The following is a 20,232-nucleotide window of genomic DNA, read 5'->3' on the forward strand; positions in this document are numbered from 1 at the left end:
TGACACCACACACACATCCAAGCACAGCTGCACACTCAGAGTGAAGGCAGAGCCTGCCCACTGCTCCATTCTCCAGGACAAACAGGATCAGTTTCCTGGCTGTGGCCCCAGCAGCTTCCCCACCCTGACTCCATCAGCAATTCCACAGCCTGGCAGGACACGGGCATTTTGCTATAGGCCACTGTGGCAAATAATTACTCTGCAATTTGTTCCCTCAGATGCAGCCAAGAGCACTCAGCTCAAAAATGCTTCACACTCAGAGCTACAGAGAGAGGATCTGGCACAGCAGGGCCAGGCAGCAGCCAGTTTGCCTTGCACAGTTACACACTGCATTTTTGTGCATTTATTCCACTACTGTGTTGGTTGGCAGAGATCAACCCTATCTTATAAACTTCCCTTTTACATGATGATGTTGGTCATACTCCTTTGAACATGAATGTAATTACAATTCTGTTGGTTTTTTCTCATTCTTTCAGTTCATTCTTCTTCTGTGTTTCTGTTACCATCACTCTGTCCCTGATCTGCCTTTACCCTTCTGTCTTCTTTTATCTTACAGATTCATATAGTGACAGAAGGGATCTACCACTGGTATTACCAAGCCGTCAGACTGTATCAGGCCATAAAAACTAGCTGGTTTTTTTCCCCTTTAAATCTAGTTTGGTTATCTCCACCACAGAGTCTAGCAAATCTACAACGAATTATTACAAGCCATAAAACCACTGTTTGCTGCTTTATTACTAAGCAGAGAAAGCTGCACTGCTGACAGGAAGAGAGAAGAATGTGTTTGTGGTGTTAGTTGTTTGCTTGCTACCAATAATCGAGCTTTCGATTTATTCTGGAGGTTTTTTTAAGGTTTTAATTTGGCAGCTATGCTTTCCACTTTTTCAATTCAAAATTTTTTGTTTGATCACTTGCATCAAGTAACACAAAGCTTGTCTCTGTAATTTGGAGCTTTGGTTGTTCTGGAGTGGATGATTCACAATAGATTGTAATAGATAAATACTGACAGCATCCAGAAATGCTGAACATTCCCAGACTTGGCTGTTAAATACTCTATTCCTTGGACAGAAGCACTCCATGGCTGCAGATGTCCAATTTCAAATGCTGTTCATTCAGACCTGTACAACAATGTCAGTCACCCATAAGACTCTGAACAGGCTCTGCCTTGCCTCTTGTCCCAGGATACACGAGCCAAGAGCAGTAAGGGATGCAGAGCTTCAAATCACTACAGGGATGGCTCTCTGTGATCCCAATCTTTGGCTACCATTAGGGAATCACCACAATCCTTTGAACTAGAATAAAACAAGACATCATGTTTGAATTAAGTTTTACTAAAAAGACTTGAACAAGGTATTGCAAAGTTTTTTACAGTGGCTGCTGGAATATCCAGCATTTAAGCAGTTCATCCAGGCACAGTTACAAACCACAAAAAAGGTAACAGGTTTTAGACATTGCATGTGTTTTAGAAAGAACCAAATCTCCTCCAAAGTCACTCGTAAGATCTGCCTTCGAGGTACCTCTAGACAGGTTCCAGGTTATTCTGGTAAACTAAGCAGGTGTAATTGTGTAAGTTCCTTCTCAGCTCAACAAAACCCAGCGTGAGAAGATGTGCACACTTACAGTCAGGACAGAGCAGACACGATGGCAGGAACACCATGGGTTTTCCTTCAGCATTTAGGAGATCACTGGGTGTGGTTCTACCTGCAAGAGGCCCCACTGCACAGAGCCTTTCCCAAACTGAAAGCACTGAAGACAGTTGTTGGGTACAGAGACAAGTTCACCGAGGTTTGACCTTTTCCAGCACTGGAGTGAATGCAAGTCATCCTAGTGGAGAAAGCAGAATGAGGCTTCTCCTTCTGCACACCACACTGTAATTCCAGCCTTTTACTCCACATCCAAAGGGACTTTCAGAGCTAAACCCATTGCTACCAGAACTTAGGAACCTGTTGCTTTCAGAGGGATTACACACAAACCAGGCCATGCTGGTGCAATGTTACAGTCCTAGAAGTGTCTTTGCCTCCTCGCTCTGTGCCAGGAGGGTTTCACTGGCGTACTTCTGGAGCAGCTCCATCTTCTTTCTCCGTACAAGAGCTTCCTCAATCTGCAGAGATAAAAATAGGATGGATTCAGCTCAATTGAGATGCTGAAACCTCAGATGCTCAGCTATAGAAAAACACAGGAAGGAGAAAACCACAGGAAAGAGCCTGTGAAAGTTGGAGCTGTGAACTGGTGTCAAAGCAGTGGAACTAAGATGAGTCAGGAGAATCTTTTTCAGTACTCAGCGGAAGCTCTTGGGAGTCAAAAGAAGCAGTAAAACAGATGCCTCCTCTCTGATCTCTGCTGCCACCCTTGTTACTCAGGGTGTTTGTTAGCTGCCATTCCATTCTGATCTCAGTTCAGTCACTTGGGTTTTGTTCCAAACAATTCTCTCAGCTAGAGCTTTAGGAAATGCAGAACACGTGGGGCTATGCCACAGAGCCCACAGCTCTGAAGTCACAGTTAGTGAGTGTGCCCTTCACATCAGCCACAGCCAGGAACCTCTGCCCTGCATTTTGCCAGAAGTGCCAACATGGTTCTTTACGAAGCACATACTTCAAAGATCTACTAACAACAACCTGCAAGACCTGTTTTAACTCAGTAATGTTTTACATTTGTCCAAACTGCACACAGCATCTCTCACAATGAGTGTGCTGAACCTTAGTTTTTAGTAATTTAGCATCTAGAAGGCATAATCCTGTAGGCAGCAGGTATGGAGTGATTTGTCACTAAGAAAGAGAATCAGCTAAGCAACTCCAGAATATTTTTGCCTGAATTATTCTTCAAACAACCTGTTACTGGTCAGGTAATATACACCCTAGAGCAATTTCAAAATATTATAGTCAGTTCAAGGTCATGCCACCAAAATAATTTTAGAAAACTGATGAGAGCAAAGCCTGCAATTCAGAAATCATCCCATTAAATTACAAAGTAAGTCGGACTATCAGAAAAAAGGCACAGTCCAGATGTAGTAGGCAATCCTAGTTATTGATAATAGCACCACAGCACTTCCCAATTTATGGAACACTTAAGAAGGTTTTGGAAATTCTCAGATGAAAAGGGTTGTAGCATTTGCAAGAGCTGCAGAGTCGAGTCACAGAAATAACAAATTTAGGGCACTTTGACTGATGACCTGATGTAAATTAAGATGTGTCTTGCAAAAGCAAGTGTGCATCTCTGCAGCTGAGTGCTGTTATGTCTTACCTCCTGTTGAGTTGGCACTGGAACATGTGCAATAAATTTCTGTTGGCCGTCTTCACCTTCTCTCTCCTTGCCACCTTCCTCATCAGACTAAAAAGTGAAAAAATCACATCAAATTTTTTTTATATAGAGATAATAAAAAACCCACATTTTTCACTTGCTTTGCCAGAAGGAACCTGAGCATGGGAATGGGTGAAGGGGATCCAGCACCACAGGAACTCGACAAGGATCACATGCTGATCCTGCTCCTTGACATTTTCAGCATTACTGCTTCCATTTCTAATATGGCCTTTGCTCTGCTGTGGCATGGGCATGAATCCTCCCCTTCCATAACTGTGGCTGCCACAGCGAAGCTGTGAACAGAAGAGGAGCCAGCTAAGCAAGAAGACTGCAAGTGTTTCTCACTCCACTGAAAGGACTTCCAGCTGCCAGCCTCCAGCACTTCCTGAACCTGAGCCATGTGCACTCCCCTCCTACTGATTCTTACTAAACAAGGACAACTGTGTAGTGGGTCAGGTGGAGAGAGGGGCAGGACAGCAGCAAACAGGCCTTGGGCAGAGTAACACCACGTCCAAGAAGGGAGCACAGAAGACACATGAAAAGTCACATCACCTGAGCCATCCCCTACCTCTTCCTCGTGGACAGCATAGATGTTCTCTTCCTCCTCCTCCTCACCTCTTGCGAGTCGTGCTTCTCTCTCCATCTTCCATTTTTCCACTGCTTCTGCTATAACTGGGGAGCAAAGGAAAATGGCAAAGGTAGCTGAGAGCCCATTAGAGCAGCATGGTCTTATTGCCAGAGCTTTTCCAATGGACTTAAACTTCTTGCCTAAATCCTCTACATCAGTACCACACCCTGTAGAACCTTGATGTAATATGTAATAAAATATATCAGTGTATGCTGACACACTGTCACAGTGTGGTACTTGCTAATGCCTTCATTTGAGTACATTTTGGACTCTAAATGTCACAGATAAATACCAGCCTACTTCCTGACCTGAGCAGCAGGGTCACATGAGCAGGCTAAGTGGCTCTTACAGCTCTGTAGCCTGTCAGCAGCTACAGGGGTGCTGATCACCGTGAGGCTAATTAAACATGATAATGCTCCTTACACTGACCACCCACGGAAGTCTCTTTTTCCATCTTGGAGGGTATTTCTCTTACGTTTTAGCACAATCCCAGTTCTGTACCTTGCTGCTAAGTGGAAGCTGCCAGGCTGCTGCATCTCTATTACAGCAGAGTGACAGTAAGAGCACTAAAACAAGTTTTAAGAAGCTTAACAAGTGACATGGCCAGTGCGTAAGATGCTACAGAGGTGCCAGATTAATGCATCTTGGCAGTAGGAAATGCCTACAGCAACAGGAGCCAGCAGGCATTCCCCAAGCTCTCACAGATCACACATTAAAATGCTCTCCCTGAGAGGGCAAGACCTAACCAGTGGCACATGGTTTGTGTGTGGTTCCCTACGAGAAAAGGAACCCCAAATTAAGAAATTTTTTTCAATACTTTGTTTCACAAAAACTTTACTTAACAAGGTAAAAACTGCAAGCTCCCAGACAAGCAGGATGTGCAGGACAGACCCTGAGTGGGAGCTGTTGGGACTCTCACCACACAACTTCCCCTCCTGCACTATGGACTGCCTGCAGCCAGCTCCCCTTCCCAGGCTTTAGGGCTCCAGGCTCTGCTGCAGGACACTGATAAGTGAAGCATTTCCTTCAGCCCCCTTCCTCCCTGCCCTCCCATCTAACCAACCAGGCATGACCTTGAATTCTGTGAATGCTTCACCCATGGAGAAGGGATAACTGTGAGGATCAGCCAGTGCTCAGCAAAAGCACTAAGAGAACTACTTAGGAAACTTTAAAACTGGTCTGTGCCCTCTTGCTTAGAGCTACACAAATCCCAGAAAATGGCACACAGTGCTGAGTTTTGAAGAGAGTTTCAGGAACTAAGACTCATAATCCTGGTGTCTTCACCAGGGAAGTCAGTAGAAACAATGCTAGAAAACTATGTGAGCAGACACGTGGGTAAGTGTTATCTATAGAGAAAGAAGAGGTTTCAAAGGAAAAATACTCAGATGTGAGGGAGCCCTGATAGAGATGACATCGATAAATTAACACAGCCCACCTAGACTGCAGGGTTTCCAACAGGCCCCTCTAATCTCCCAGAAAAGGAACCAGCTATGTTTATGGATGAATAAATAATGAGGTGAGACAGGAAACAGATGATAGGGTCAGTTTTCACGAGGGAGGGAGAGAACTGCTTAGGCTCCACAGATCTTGCTGCAACCCACTGTTCTACATTCTTAAGCACGAAAAAGGAGGGGAGGGAAGGAGTTTTTGCTTCAGTAGTGAATGACTTGCTAAAATATTAAATCATTTACAGTAGTAAAGGTGAAAGTCAACTCTAAAGCACCTGCCCCCTGAAATGCCTTACAGTGATTTGGATATGCATGTGACAAAGTCTGACAGCTAAGCACAAGACAAGGCCCACAGGGGGAAGAAAGAGGTTCCTTAACTTCAGAGTCCATCATCACCCCTTCCTGGGCTGACCTGTGCAGGTCTGGAATGTCACATACCTTTCTTCTCATGTTCCTGTTCCAGGGGTTCCAGGATCCCATCATCCTCATCCCTGTAGCCGTAGTACTCGGCATCGATGTCTTTCATAAGCTCAGCCCGAGTCTTCCGTGGGGGTGGCAGGGCTGCAAGAACACCACTGTCACCCACCCAGGTCACCTCCATCACCTGCTCCGTGTCCCCAGCCCCTCCCCAAGCTCACAGCATCCACAGCTGCCTGGCTGCAGCCAATAGCCCGCACGATGGGACTGCTGCCAGCACTGGGAGCACTGGTGTCACCCTCTGGCCCGCACAAGCCAGTTCCAGTACACGACCCAATGCTTCCACCACATCCTGGAGTACTTCCCATAATTTGTCTTTGCCTCACTTTCAGGCCCAAGTTGTTCCCACTCATTCCATGACCAAGTTTCATCCCCTTACATTGTTTTTTCTGTAATGAAAGCTGCTTCTAAAACGATGTTCAACCCAGCTTTCCCTCTTTCACCATTTTTTTCTGGTCCTGAACTCCAAGTACTATTTACAGCTTCTCAATAAAGTTCACCTGTTATGCTGGGAAGTTCCCATAGGACATCAGTCCTTATCATTTGGAACTCCCAGCAGAAACCTTTCTAAACCCAGTTTACTCCTTTCTAGATTTCCTTAATTGCAAACAGCCAAGGGTGCTCTTTGCCCAAAGAAAAAGCACTTAATTAATTACCTGTGCTCAGTGTTTCATTGAGCTAGGACGTTCAGAAATGCTGTTACCAGCACTCCCCACAAACTACAACAGCATTTTACTCAAGATGTTCTACTACACAGATTCATGTCTGGGAAGAGCTGCTCTTTACTTACGTTCCTTTTCAAAAAGCTCTCTAACTCCTGGCAAATCCTTTGCAGCCCCAAAGTATTTGTAGCCTCTGTTTCCTGGAACTTCTTTCCCTTCATGATCTAACATTTTCGGGCCAATCCGCTGGAAAATAAACAGAGTTCATAGTTTAAAACTTTGTTCTAACACAAACAAACATTTTTAGGGGCTGAAGAAAGATCCCCTCTAATAAACACTGGCCAAGCCATCCATGGGTAACTAAATGTTGCATATTTTTCTCAGCAGTCATTTCGCTTGTAAGCAGAACAACCATGAAGTACAACATATTCCACACTTACAGCATAATCAGGACCTCCCAGCTCCTTTATTCTGTATTCCCAGTGTCCTTTCTCCCTCAGAAGTTTGTTTATTTCATCATTCAGGTCCCGAATTCTGAATTCACCCAACCCAGCTGTCAAAGAGGAAAAGGACAATAAATCAGGCAGCTCACAGAAGCACCAGAGGAATTTCAGAATGTACTCAATGGAAACAGTGTAGTTCACATGAAATGGGATTTTTACTGTAACTGCTTATGACTGGAGATTCAAAAAATAAAACATAGTTAGAAAAATCTTACCGTTTTGAATCTGTGCCACTTTCTTGGAAATCTCCCCAATGATCTGGTCAAATAAGAACACAGAAATTCATTTCTAAATTGGTGGAGGGTACAGAGAAGACAGAGCCAAATTGTTTGAGAAGTGCATGACAGTAAGACAAGTACCAGCAAAACACAAGTTGAAACTGGACAAATCCTAATTAAATTCAAGGGTTATCTTAAGAAAACCAAACACTGGAACAGCAGCCCCAAAAAGCTCGAATCCAAATCCCTGAAGATGTTAAAAAACTCAACTGGACATGGCCCTGGGGCAATCTGATGTGGTAGGACCTGCTTTGAACCCTGAGCTGTACAGTCTTAGAAGATATTCTATGATTTAACTGTCAGGGTACTGACAAGTGTGGAAAACCCTTTGTAAGCAGGCTGTCTAAAGAGGAAGTGCTGAAGTTCCACCTCCCAACAGAATTAGAAAATCCACAGGCTGACATTACCTGTCTCCTCCATTTCTCAGCTTTGGGCAGCTCATTACACTCTGATGCGAGGAAAGGCCTTCGCTCCTGTTTGACAGAAAACCACACACCATCGAATTCAGCTGAGCACTGACACACAGCATTTCACACAGGCTTTACTGCTCAATTAATCCCAAATTATGCTACCAAGTTCCAAGGCTTTTTAGTAAAAAAAAACCTCTGAAGCTTTTTTTTCTGCTCCCATGGATTTTTAGTAAGTGGAAAACAATAATGATTTACAGCCCTGACAAATTAAACTATCACAGACTATAAAAACCTACTTAAATCCACTTTATCCAAACCAAAATATCTCACCTGATTTTTTTTTAAAACACCCTACAATTCTCTCCAATGCAACAAATGTTCCATTCAGGACAGTTTCAACATTTTCAGCACATACCACCTGCTTAAGGTTAAGCCTTTCTCAACTGCTACTACTAACTAATGTAATTTTTTCCAGTTTATACAGAATACCTTCTTCACATTCCAGTGGCTCGCTTACACAAACTAATACTTCATGTTGCTTCTAGGGATTTGTGTGCAGTTATTTTGTCCCTTTCCCCTTTTATTAAAAGGCTCTGCCTTTTTACTAAAAGCTCTACTTTTTATTAACAGGTATTAAACCCCCTTTCTCTGCATAATATACAATATGAAAGAGAAAAGTAAAAAAGTTCAGAGCAACTGTAGTGGAGAAGTTTCCTGGTTGAGTGACTGTGAAAGGCAGTCAGATAAAATATTTTCCTTCCAACAGGAGTCAGTTTCCTACAGGACACCTGGGCCTGGCCTGTGGCCCAACACAGCTCTGAACAAGGCCTGCCTTCCTCCCTGACTTGAGCTACCAAACCTCCAGAGCTTTTACATCTCACCTTGACTTTTCCTTCCTCAAGCTGGGCTTGTCGAAATCTTGCCAAGGCCGTCCTAAAGAGAAGAAAGCACATTTACTTTCACCAGTCCACATTCCAACCAGAACAAGTTTTGCTCTGGATGTTTATTATGGACTTAATCACAGTCTGTACAAAACAAAGGCTTGAACACATTCTTTGAGCACCCCTAGCTCTTCCAGCTAACGACGTCTCAACACTAGAAATCCTCAGTGGTTCATTTCTCAAATAAAGCAGCGCTGACAGATTCCTCCTATCTGGCCTGGCATCCCTGTTCCCAAAATAGGAACTGCCTAAAACCACAAGGGTCCTTTACAACATATTTCAGTGCACTTATCCCCCGGCCTGCAGGGGTACAAGTACACTGCTCCAAGGTCAGTCCTGCACAGAACCACCCAGCACAGCTACAGGAATTCTGCAGCACCAGGCACCTGTGTGCAGATGCCCTCCTACTCCCACTGCCTCTGGACCAGCACATGAACAACCAAGTACCCAAAAGCATCATTAAACTGTCAGTGCTTTAAAAGAGGCTGAACAGTGAGTTCTATGGGCCAGCCAGTCACAGCCAGCAGACACAGATGTGCGAGATCAGGTACACCCAGCGGGCACGGATGTGTGAGACCAGGTCGAGCCGCAGCCTCAGGACGAGGTGGACCCCCGCCACAAGCGGAGCCCGCCCTGCAGTGCCCCCGCCCGCACTCCACTGGCCTTCTCCGCGTTCCGAGCCTGCAAGACACAAACAGAGCGGCCCTCAGTCACCCCCGCCCCGCCGTGCTCCCCGCCCTCAGCGGTCCCAGCCGGGGCCGGTCCCCTCCGAGCCCGCCGCCGGGCAGTGGCACCAGGGGACAACACGTTGCAGAGCGGCCCCGGACCCCCGCACTCCCCACAGCCCCCATGCCGCACCCCGCACCACCATGGTCCCGCCGTGCCCGGAGCCCCGCACTCCCCACGGCCCCGCCGTGCCCGCAGCCCGCACTCCCCACGGCCCACCGTGCCCCCGCAGCCCGCTGTGCCCCTCAGCCCCGCACTCACCATGGTCCCGCTGTGCCCCGCAGCCCCGCACTCACCATGGTCCCGCCGTGCCCCGCAGCCCCGCACTCACCATGGTCCCGCCGTGCCCCGCAGCCCCTCAGTCCCGCCGAACGCTCCGCGCACGCAGCGGCTCCGAGCCCCGGAACTGAACCCGGCCCCTCTCCCCAGGACGCGCTGCGCGCCCCGCTCGCAGCGCACGCGCAGAAGTCAGCGCGTGACCCCGCGCCGCGCGTGCGCGCTGCCGGGAAGCGCCGTGAGGGCGCTGAGGGGACCGTGGAAGGTGCTGGGTGCGAGGGGACCTTACGGACCCTGCAGTGCCACCTCTGCCACGGGCAGGGACACCTGCCGCTACCGCAGGCTGCTCCCAGTCCCGTCCAGCCTCGCCTTGGACACTTCCAGGGACCCAGGGGCAGCCACAGCTTCTCTGGGCACCCCGTGCTAAGGCCTCCCCACCCTCACAAGCGAAGAAGCTCCTTGTATTACTTAATCTAAATTTCCCCTCTTTCAGTTTGTACCCTTTCCCCCTTGTCCGGTCACCCAATTCCCGATGAGCAATCTCGCTCTGGCTCCAGGCAAAGCCCAATCTTCCCAGCAGATGTTAGGACACCCCTTCTCCAGTCCTGCCTTACGGTGAAGTGCTGGTCAGCCAAGAGCTCCTGCACGCCACCTCTCTCTTCACTGAGTGAGTGGATGTGCAGATCCACGGTTCATCAGCTCCTTTTTCAGCTGTGTAACTTGCCAGTGTTCCCTGACCCCCAGTGAACCAACACACCACAACCATGGACACAGCCAGTGCAGATGCTTGAAGTTCTCAGTGCCACTGTGAAGGCTCAAGAACTGCTGGACAGGACTCAGTACTCACTTTGGAACTCCCTGCACCTTGAGCAGCCCCTGTGCCTCCTGTAATGGTTTTTCCACAAAATGCTTGAACTGCACCAGCACAGATGTACTCAGCCCCCATCCAGACCCCACTACCCACTGCCATGAACATCTGCAGACAGGACCTTCATATGAGACAGCACAAAAGAAAAGGCCAAGCTGAACCTCCACATACCCCTTTTAATATGTTATTTTGCACTGTGTACAGGAAAACCAAAAATGAACAAAAGGAACTTTAGCCAAACTCCCCTTCCTCCTCCAGCTTTATTGATAGTTTAAAATTACATTTTCTATGTTCTAGGACTTCAATTGCTCTTACCATCTTACTTTAAAAACCGATTACAAGCAAATGAAACTCAGTTGTCTAAGTGATATAGTATACAAAAATAACATCTTGATTTCTGTGAAAATGCATTTATTTGCAACTCCTGAATAGCTCCAAATTGTATATGCTATGAGCACTGATGTCTGGGTTTCAGATTGACTTTGAGATATTTATTCAAAAGCTTCCCATTACGTTCTGTATCTCCAACATTAACGTTCACTGACTGAATTACTGTTACTTTTAGATTTATTTCGGATTTCTCTCTCTCTCTCTCATGGCCATTAACAGGCATGTGCATCTTGTTTGTTTACTCCCACTCAGCTATATGCTCTAGGTAGGGCCTGATGCAGATATCACTTGGTGTTAACAGCTACTGAGGTCAGACAATCCAAGGCCATTGTAGTAAAATAAAAGTTATGAGGAAGTTTAGACACTTCCAGAATTTCTTTCCTCCTGCATAGGATCACTTCCCTGTAACCCAGAGAGGGTTTTTGCTGGTCTGACTCAACTCTTCCCACTCATCAATCCCTATTCACCAGTGGCACGGAAAGGGGGTTCTTTAACAAAGCATTATACATAACACCTCTACCAAACTAAACATAAACATTTTTGTAGTTAAATGCAGAAAGTTGATTTTTCCACCCCTTTCCTCCTTTTACACGGCAAGTAAAGCTCACTGGCCTGGGAGTAGCCTCTATCTGCCAACCTTTGGCCAGTGAAGAGGATTCAGAGAAAAATAATACAACCATCAATCAGAAAAAGGAGGGGCGACAAAGGAAAATAATTAGGCTGTAGCTTCAATTGTGCATTCCCGTGCAAGGTGCCCTGACTCGCCGCAGCGGTAGCAGTTGACTTCGCTGGTCTTGCTGCAGTTGATGGCTACATGGCCAGTTTCACCACACCTGCAAAAGCAAAGCGTGTGTCACAACAGCCACAACACTCAGAGGAGCAATCCTACTGTTAGAACACTGTCTACTTCAATTTCATGCAGCACTAGTCCTGCATTCAAGGCTTCTGTGTCTGTGTTCCAGAATTCTCTGACATGAGGCAGGTTTGTCTTCAGCAGAGCCATGAACTGCTCCCAAATAATCAACTCACATTAATCACTGAATATGCCAAAATCACCGTACATCATCAGCTTTGTGTGTCTGCGGGTTTTTTTCCCCAACTGTGTACTGGGTTTTGCCTGTTCCCAATGCTTATGCCTACAGTTTAGCCTTGTTTTGAGAATAATTAGTTTTAACTCGAATACACCATGTTCTCTCTCCTTCCTCCACAGAAGGGAATGTTGGTGGGGGTGAAGAATACTGCTCTCAGGAACGTGCTGTTTCTGGTATATGCCTGCATTCAAAAACCAGACAACACTCTGAAGATGGCATTTCAAACCAGTGTAACACCCACTTCTATTCACTGTGCCCATTACCAAGGCATCTTAAGTGCGCTCCTGCCGGGGCTGGCTGTGCCAGTCAGCTGGGCTGTACAGCTGGAGTTTGTTAGCTCTGGCAGAACACACAGGCTACCCAACTCTGTGCCATAGCCAAGTACCTCCTGCTACCTTCTGCAAAAGGACACAGCCCTTTCTCCTGTACAGCTCAACTGACTGAACACCTGCATTGGGTGGCCATCTAGAGATACATCATGGAATCTGTACTCCACCTTGCCAATACATGTTTAAGCCTCAGTTTTGAACAAGAGTGGGTAACTGTTCAAAGAAACTGGTACCTAGTCACAGTGTGAGCTGTATTTCCTACCCAAAACCAGACACAGAATGCATCTAGCACCTGAGGCACATCTCGCAGCTGCCTCCTGCCAGTCCTTACCTATAGCATTTCACTTTGGTGCAGTCTTTTTGAATGTGCCCGAACTCTCCACAAGAATAGCACTTCTGCTCGTCTGCGTGGTCGCAGTCGCGGGCCAGGTGGCCGGGCTTGCCACAGTTGTAGCAGCACTGCTCCCTCTCCCTCTTGGGCTCCTTGCAGTCCTTCGCAATGTGGCCACCTCTACCGCAGTTATAGCAGGCTTCCACAATAAGAAAAACATACCAAACAAGACTATAAAACCTTGGTAGTGCAAGGGGCAGCATGCTGTGAACAGGGCACATGCACAACCTGTTCCCAGGGAATCCCTGTACCCACCCTTCTCTTCAGCCACAGAGCTCTGCCTGTGGCACAGAAGAGATGGAATATTTAGTGATACTTACCATCCTCCTGAAGATCACAGTCCTTGGCAAGATGGCCAGACTCACCACAGCGGTAACAGATATCCGGCAGAGACGAAGACATGAACTGGAAGCCTGCTTGAAATAGGTAAAATAAAAAAAAAAAGGCATAAATATTAAGTTCAGAATACTTTTAAGAATTAATCACAAACTGAATTGACAAGTTAGCTTCATTCTCAGAGCCCCTGGCCAAACTCTTAGGTCGAGGTAAATTTCACTGGTTCTTATTACCAATTTGAGTCCCAACTTCTTCACTCGGGTCTGCCAGAGCCAGTTTTACACACTACACACAGCAGCCAGCTGGAGATCACTGTCCAAACAAACAGAAAAGCACAGCCAGCACTCACCTCTGCCACGGCTCCTCATCCCACGGCCACGGCCCATCCCAGTGGGGCACTCCCGGGCCCAGTGGCCAGTACGGCCACACTTGAAGCACTCGTTGCTGCTCATGGCTGCAGATCACCTGTCTGAGCAAGAAAGACATTTTTGAGCACCTTCTCTGCCCCCAGCCAAAGGCTACATTAAAATGAGAGACTTAGAGGTTTCCCAGCCTCCCAGCAAAGGCAATGCAAACCATACAGGACTTCCAGCTAAGTCAATGCTTTATTGTATAGTATCATGACCATTGAAACCACTGCTGAGGATAAAAGTTTGCCTCCACTTTGCTTGGAGCAAGACAGCTTTGAACAGACAGTGTGCTATGTAACTTTTCTTTCAATTATTTTGTAGCCAACCTCTGGGTCAAAAACTTGCAAAACATTCAGGGAAAGGGAAAAAGAGAAGGAAATTCCCCAAACTACTGTAGTACCAGCCTTAATGTCATCATCCCTTTCAGTAAAGCACCTTCTTCCTTATGGCTGAGAGCTAAACTCAAAAGCCAGTTACTCAATTTCTACAAGTTACTTACTCCTGGTAGTTGTTACATTTTCTCTTGAAGCATCTCCCTGGCAGCTACCACCTCTACTGACTAACCAGGCTTCACTCTGGAAGCTAAGTGTAAGAATAGGCAGTATTAATCCAAAAAGCATTCAAAAGCCCTTAGCTTAATATTTGAAGATTTTAGGTCTTTTATGACCTTAACAGCAGGTAAACACTGAAAAGCAAAATTACAACTTGTCATTAACTTACAGCTCAGGATGCATATTCCACTCCAGGTATACATGAAAGAAAATGTTTTAAGATGTTAAGACAGCAGACACTTGCCAACTATGTAGAAGGCTAACTGGGAAAACATCCCTAGAATGCTCTGGAAGCATCAGACAGGCAGGTCTGTCTGACACCACAATCCCTGCTTCGCCCAAATTGGGAATGGAGGTCAGCACTGCATGAGCAAAGCCAGCCTGCAGAGCCCACTGAGGATGGGACAGGTTCAACACTGTGCTCACACTGCCACACCTCCCCTGAGCTGCAGGACACTCACACAACACTTCCAGAGCCAGACAGAAAAGAACAAGGAAGTTACACATTTAAATTGAAGTCTTTTTAAAAGTGTGCTTGAAGAGAAGTTTAAAGTACACTGTTCTAAAAATACACTTATCAAGCTTTGTTTTGATGAAGTCTCCTGAAGTTTAAATACCTCACATGCTCTCTCCCAGTTCATTATTCTTTACCCAACAGAAGTAGAATCATTATCTGGCATGCCTGGCAGTTTACCTGATCCCCCTTCAAGGAAATCCCCCTGTAACCCTGGAGTTTACTCACATTACAGAATGTTTCCCCTCCTCCCAGACCCTTGGCCATCCCAGATTACAGAACATCAAGAAGTTGAGTCTTGAAGAAAGCCACTACAGGAGCAGTAGAACAACACATGAGCTCCAGAAGGAACCAGAATTAGCATCCTGACATTTAGCTCTTAAATACAGAGTGTGTATCTAAACTTGAATTGTTACTTAGCTATTTCCAAAGTACCCCAATGTTTCAAAAATTTACTGTGGCTTTTTATCCACTCCTCTCTCCAAGCAGTTCCTCTCTCTGATGGACTTCTGCAGAGAAGTGATTATTCCAACCACAGCAGATGGCTGAGAATTTAAAATACAAGAGATACATACTTTAGCATGTTATCTCTGTAATCCCACGTCTAACTTCCAGCTGGACCAGATGATGGTTTTTGCCCTCAAAATGAAGTTCTGGAGTGAAAGGCTGCAAGAAGATCTTAAATGCATCTAAACAAAGTTAAAGCAACTGGTTGCTGGAGCACTTAAAGAGTTTCACTTGATTTCACACATTACAAACTCAGTCTTCTCTGCTTCATCTCAGCGTTCAAGATTTCCAAGCGTCTTCTGAGGACACCCAGGGCTGAGCACTGCCTGCTCTGCTGGCAGCAGCTGGCACTCACTGTGCCATTGTTTATCCCTGTTTTCATAGCAACTGTGTTGACACTGCAGAACAGGAAAAACACAAGCAAAGCCAACTGCAGGAGCTGGGCTCAGGCACCACAGTGGATGCTGCTGCTTTTAGTTTGCAAGAGGGCCAAGATGGGGTCTCTAAATTTTATATAATATATATATTTATTATATGCAGATAAAGAGTTCATTGCAACTCTTTTAAACAGTCCTCACATTAAAACCTTATCAAATGGCAACATAAGATCTATTAAAAAGAGCAAAATAGTAGGCACCAGCTGTAACAGAACTGCAGCACATCAGAACAGACTTCACTCCCAACCATGAACCTGAGACTCCAGCACGACGTGACAGGACTGAGTCCTGCTGGCAGCACCCCACATGAAGCACGAGAGAACCAGTCAGGTTAACACATGGTAAAAGACAAGTATCTGACAGGTGAGCCAGACCTGCTTCAGATACACAGTGGGTAGTTTCTATACCAAGATTAATGGCAGCCTACAGCTAGTCTGTCCTTCTGCCAGTCCGGGTCAGGAGCTGCACGATGGACAAAAGCTTACTTCTCACTACCCCAAAGGAATGTCAAAGAGAAGTTTTAAATCTGATTTAAGAGTTTTTTTCTTTTTAACTGCCCCTTCAAAAGGAAAACCTCAAGTGTCTCTTTCTCTGCTATACAGCAAATTGGTAAAGACTACACAAACTGAACTAGAAATCTAAAGTTAAACACCAGTCTCTGTGTAAGGATTGTTCAAGACTGAGATTTATTTAAAACGCTCTATCTTCAGAGGCCCCTTTTCCCCCTGAGCTCAAGAGCAGTGGAAGGTTACAGCTGCCATACAAGTGTGATTACAAAGCATGCTGCTCCATCCTCAGACACCTTAAAGACTATCCAAACAGTTTGCCTGAAGTTTCTCTTCACCAGTATTTCCATCTTGCACTTCTGCATCCTTCCTGTAAAGGATCTGGAACTGCAAATGGTTTCACCAGTGAGAGGCAGCTGCAGCTGACACTGGTTTTACTTGCCTGCACTCTAACAAGCCTAACACAGGACAAAATTCCCCAGCAGCGTGAACTGTTAGGATTCAGTTTTCAGAGAAAGCCAACAGCCACCTTCAAGGAGCAACATCCAGAAAAGGCTGGTTCAGAAGACAAGTCCTTAAATGGAGAGCCTCCAAGCACTTTGGACACCACTACAGTTTTCAGTTACTTCCAAGAGAAAAAAATGAGTACAGTAAAAACCACCCAAGTTCAAACACTTCTCTATTAGTCAATACTCCTCCATTTTGTCATCACAGGCAAGTTTCCAGCAGTTCCTTTTATCTATCAAGGCCACCTTAAGTAAGCCTTCTGCAATAAAGCTACCTAAGTCTTCTTGGAAAGTTTTCAGTCACAGCTATCACTGTTTTCCGCAGCTCAGATGTGTTACACAAAGCAGCCTGTCCTGTCTGTCCGTGTGTCATCGTTCCCTCCCTCCTCACATACCAGAACCAGATTTTTACCTCACCAGGGCAGGAAAAGTAGTAATGGAAAACAAATCACAACTACGGCCTCATCTAGCATTTCTGAGACAAGTCAAATTTTGCAAGATATAGCAAGGCACTGCGTCCAGGATTAGCTCCCAGAACTTGTCCAGAAACTCGAGTCTAGTTATGCTTTCTCATCTCAAACCTTACCTTTCTAGAAAGGGGAGAAGGCAGTCATTTAACCTAAACTTATCCTACAGAGCTCTCTAACTGCAGTTGGAAGCTGAAACATTATTAAGATTGAATTTTAGACCTTGTTCTGTGATGGCCCTACTGCTAAACAGCAGGGACTGATGACAAAGATCCCTGTGCCACCACAGTGCTTTCCTAGGTCACAACTGAAGCTTTTGAGTGCAACTTGAGCACCAAACTTCAAAGTGAGTTTCTTTGTGATTCTCCTGGTTGTAGGAGACACCTCTGACACAAGAAGTTTCTTGTCTCATGCTCTGAAGGGGAAGACTGTGTCTTTCTGCAGCTTTACAGTTAATACATCTTCAAGACTCTTAGAACAGGAGAAGTGCTATTAATCTCCAGCCTTCATGCACAAGATTCAGCAATATTCAAATCTGTTTTAGTAGCCCTTCTAGACCCAATGATGTAAAAAACTGCCAGAAAACTCCACTGTAATACTCCTTATTTTATGGCTTTTAGCCTAGATGCCCTCCAAGGAAGAAGTTAATTTAGCAAACTGAAATACAACTCAGGCTCCTCATAGTAAAAAAGAAGCCGAACTTCACCTCTGAGATTATGCAGGATTCTTCTGGATACCACCAGCTCCTTAGGATTCAAAAGCACAACAGAACAGGGCAACTCTCTTCACTCTACTTACCAGTGCTTCTTTTCACCTACAAGCAGAGCACTCGCAGTTGGTATCAGCAGGACTTCACTCCTTCAATCAAAGGACAGAGCAGATAAAAGCCACTGCTCGAGCCAGCACACGTAGAGCCCTTCAGCAAGGCATCTCTATCAGAGGCACGCGTTGGGAAATCAGCAGGATGTTCCCAGGCTGTTGTGACCAACCCACGCCACCACACCTGAACTGGACAAGCCAGCCCAGAGCTGAGCATGCTGAAACCCCAACGTGACAGGAAGGACAGCTCTGCTGTCCTCTAGAGCACTGAAAGGGCAGAAAGGCCTGCTAACCCTAAGTCTAGCATTTAGTTTCAAAAGAGAAGTCAAAAAGCATTACTCATTTTACAGGAAGTACCATATATGAGGAGTTTTTGTTTCCCAAGCAACATGTAAGAATTCTTGAACACAGGACACATGACTGTCACCAAAGCCACTCAATATTTAGCAGTTAATTTCCACGCTGTAACCTGAAAACCTGCTACCACAGAGTTAGTGATGCTCCTGTCTCCCTCTTCTGTTCTCACTAAAACAAGATACAAAATTAAGTATTCTGACCAGCAGATAACAATACTCCAATTCTGAAAGAAACTAGTTTAAAAATTCAAGGAAACCTAGAGAAGTGAAAAGCCAATCCCTACATTCCTTTTGGGACCCCTCAATACATTTCACAGCTAAGCTGACCCAGGACTGCTGAACATTAACTAAGACTCAAGAGGAACCAGAAACCAGGACAAAAGGACACCATGACTCCAATTAGACAAGTAATTCTTAGCTATCTGTGTTGACACAAACAAGAAAGAGAACAAAAGTTCATCAAGAAGTGACTCAGAAGCACTTTCTGCCTATCCATACTCGTTAATATGGAAAGGGATAAACCTTATTTACCAAATATGCACATTTTACCACCATCCCCTTTAATTTTTTCTGTCTATCTGTATGAAATTTCAAACTTAAAGTAAACACCATGAACAACATGTGAGGCTTTAAACATAAAAATCAGCCCAGACATTAACAAAGTCAGATTAAGCGGCAGGTTAAACCTGTAACTAACAGAATTGTTACACAGCCCGGGTGAACTTATTTAACCTCTTCACTTTGAGGACAGATGTAGGATTGCTTCTCTAGGCAAGTCTGCACTGAAGAAGGAAACACGGACTAGGCAACCCCAGTGCTGCGTAGCAATGGGATCCCACTGAGTGTACAAAGGAAAGCAGAACTCACTATTAGGTTTAATAAACCGTTGTGACAACGCTGGCTCCTAAATGACTAACAGCGGTTACTTGAGAACTACGCCCGACAGGAACTCAAATAAAAGGCCGCCTCACAGCCCGCGATCTGCAGATGGCACAGGCTGTTTTTCCTATCCATTTATAGGTCACATTTGGATTTAGAGCAGGCCACCGTCCGTGCCTGTGGTCGGAGCAAACAGTTGCGACACCTCGACCCTCTCGTCTCCGGCAGAGCCTCACACGTGGGGAACCACGTGGTGCGCGGGCCGCGGCCCCGCTCGGCCCCGCCGACGGGAGTTTAGCGGAGACTCAAAATAAAATGCAAAAAAGAAACAAAACAATTTAATGAATAAAAATTTTAATTCCAGTCCCTTCTCCGCAGTCCCCAGACTCTCACAGAACGTTCTCTTCCCCGAACTCGCTGGCTCACGGGCGGGCGGGCCGGGCTTCCCCTCCCCACGCCCAGGCGGCCACGTGCAGTGCTGCCCCGGCCCCGCCGCCCCCCACCCCCGGTCAAGAGACCAAGTGTGAGACCTCCCCGGGCCGCGCCCGGGCGGAGCGAAGCGGGCCCCCCCTCGCCCAGCGCCCCGGCCTCCCTCCGCCGAGCGGCGCAGGCTCCCTGGGCTCTCCCGGAACCCAGACCTGACTCACCCGCCGCCGCCCGCCGCCCTCTCCAGGCCCGCGGCCCTCTCGGATTTAGCGGCCTTCACGGCCCCCCCCGGCGCACCACAGTGCCGGGAATGGCGCCCGCGCCCGCCCGGCCGTACTTTCCCGCGCGCTAGGCCGGAGTGCGCCAGCGCCATCACCGTCCTGTACGGTGCCCTCACTGCCGCCCCGGGGCCCCGCAGAACCCCCGGCCGCTCCCCTAAGGCTCTCTCGCGGCCTCCCGGCCGTACCTGCGGTCCGGTTCCCCGCGGCCGCAGCCCCCGCACAACTCAGCTCCGCTCGCCCGCTCGGCCCCGCCGGTCCCGCTGCCTGCGCCACACGCGGTGTGCACACGGCCCGACGGCTCACCCCGCCCCGCCGCTGTGCGCACGGCTCGCCGGAGCAGCCTCGGCCAATGGGCGCAGAGCGGCGCTGCGGGCGGCCAATGGGAGCGGCGGACGGGGACACCCAACGGCGGCGGCCGGACGGTGGGCGGGGCGCGCCTCCCGCGCGCAGGCCGGGGGCGGGCGGGGCGGCCATGGCGGCGCTGGGTGCGCGCTGCTTCCCCGTGACTCACCGCCCGCTTCT

General features: G+C 47.1%; 2 protein-coding genes across 7 annotated transcripts; both read right to left on the reverse strand.

The window, feature by feature from the left end:
* Window positions 1-1,310: 1,310 nt before the first annotated feature.
* Window positions 1,311-9,786, reverse strand: ISY1 (ISY1 splicing factor homolog). 2 transcript variants are annotated; one of them, XM_039559250.1, is made up of 11 exons: window positions 9,702-9,786; window positions 9,304-9,325; window positions 8,585-8,636; window positions 7,701-7,766; window positions 7,231-7,273; window positions 6,953-7,065; window positions 6,641-6,758; window positions 5,812-5,934; window positions 3,866-3,969; window positions 3,241-3,327; window positions 1,311-2,101 (listed from the first exon to the last, which is right to left on the reverse strand). In XM_039559250.1, exons 7-11 carry the CDS (start codon window positions 6,741-6,743, stop codon window positions 1,994-1,996), a joined length of 525 nt encoding a protein of 174 aa, XP_039415184.1. In that variant the 5' UTR covers window positions 6,744-6,758; window positions 6,953-7,065; window positions 7,231-7,273; window positions 7,701-7,766; window positions 8,585-8,636; window positions 9,304-9,325; window positions 9,702-9,786; the 3' UTR covers window positions 1,311-1,993. The 2 variants fall into 2 exon arrangements, with proteins under 2 accessions (XP_039415184.1, XP_039415183.1); XM_039559249.1 differs by lacking the exon at window positions 9,702-9,786 and adding an exon at window positions 9,667-9,684.
* Window positions 9,787-10,670: 884 nt separating this feature from the next.
* On the reverse strand, window positions 10,671-20,011 carry LOC104695742 (CCHC-type zinc finger nucleic acid binding protein). 5 transcript variants are annotated; one of them, XM_039558992.1, is made up of 5 exons: window positions 19,896-20,011; window positions 13,401-13,520; window positions 13,036-13,128; window positions 12,656-12,854; window positions 10,671-11,737 (listed from the first exon to the last, which is right to left on the reverse strand). In XM_039558992.1, exons 2-5 carry the CDS (start codon window positions 13,501-13,503, stop codon window positions 11,620-11,622), a joined length of 513 nt encoding a protein of 170 aa, XP_039414926.1. In that variant the 5' UTR covers window positions 13,504-13,520; window positions 19,896-20,011; the 3' UTR covers window positions 10,671-11,619. The 5 variants fall into 5 exon arrangements, with proteins under 5 accessions (XP_039414926.1, XP_039414923.1, XP_039414924.1 ...); XM_039558989.1 differs by having other exon boundaries at window positions 12,656-12,857; window positions 13,036-13,131; window positions 19,896-20,007; XM_039558990.1 differs by having other exon boundaries at window positions 12,656-12,857; window positions 19,896-20,003.
* Between the last annotated feature and the right edge of the window lie 221 nt (window positions 20,012-20,232).

The sequence above is a fragment of the Corvus cornix genome, chromosome 12, assembly GCF_000738735.6.
Source record: "Corvus cornix cornix isolate S_Up_H32 chromosome 12, ASM73873v5, whole genome shotgun sequence".
Classification (NCBI taxonomy): Eukaryota; Metazoa; Chordata; class Aves; order Passeriformes; family Corvidae; genus Corvus; species Corvus cornix.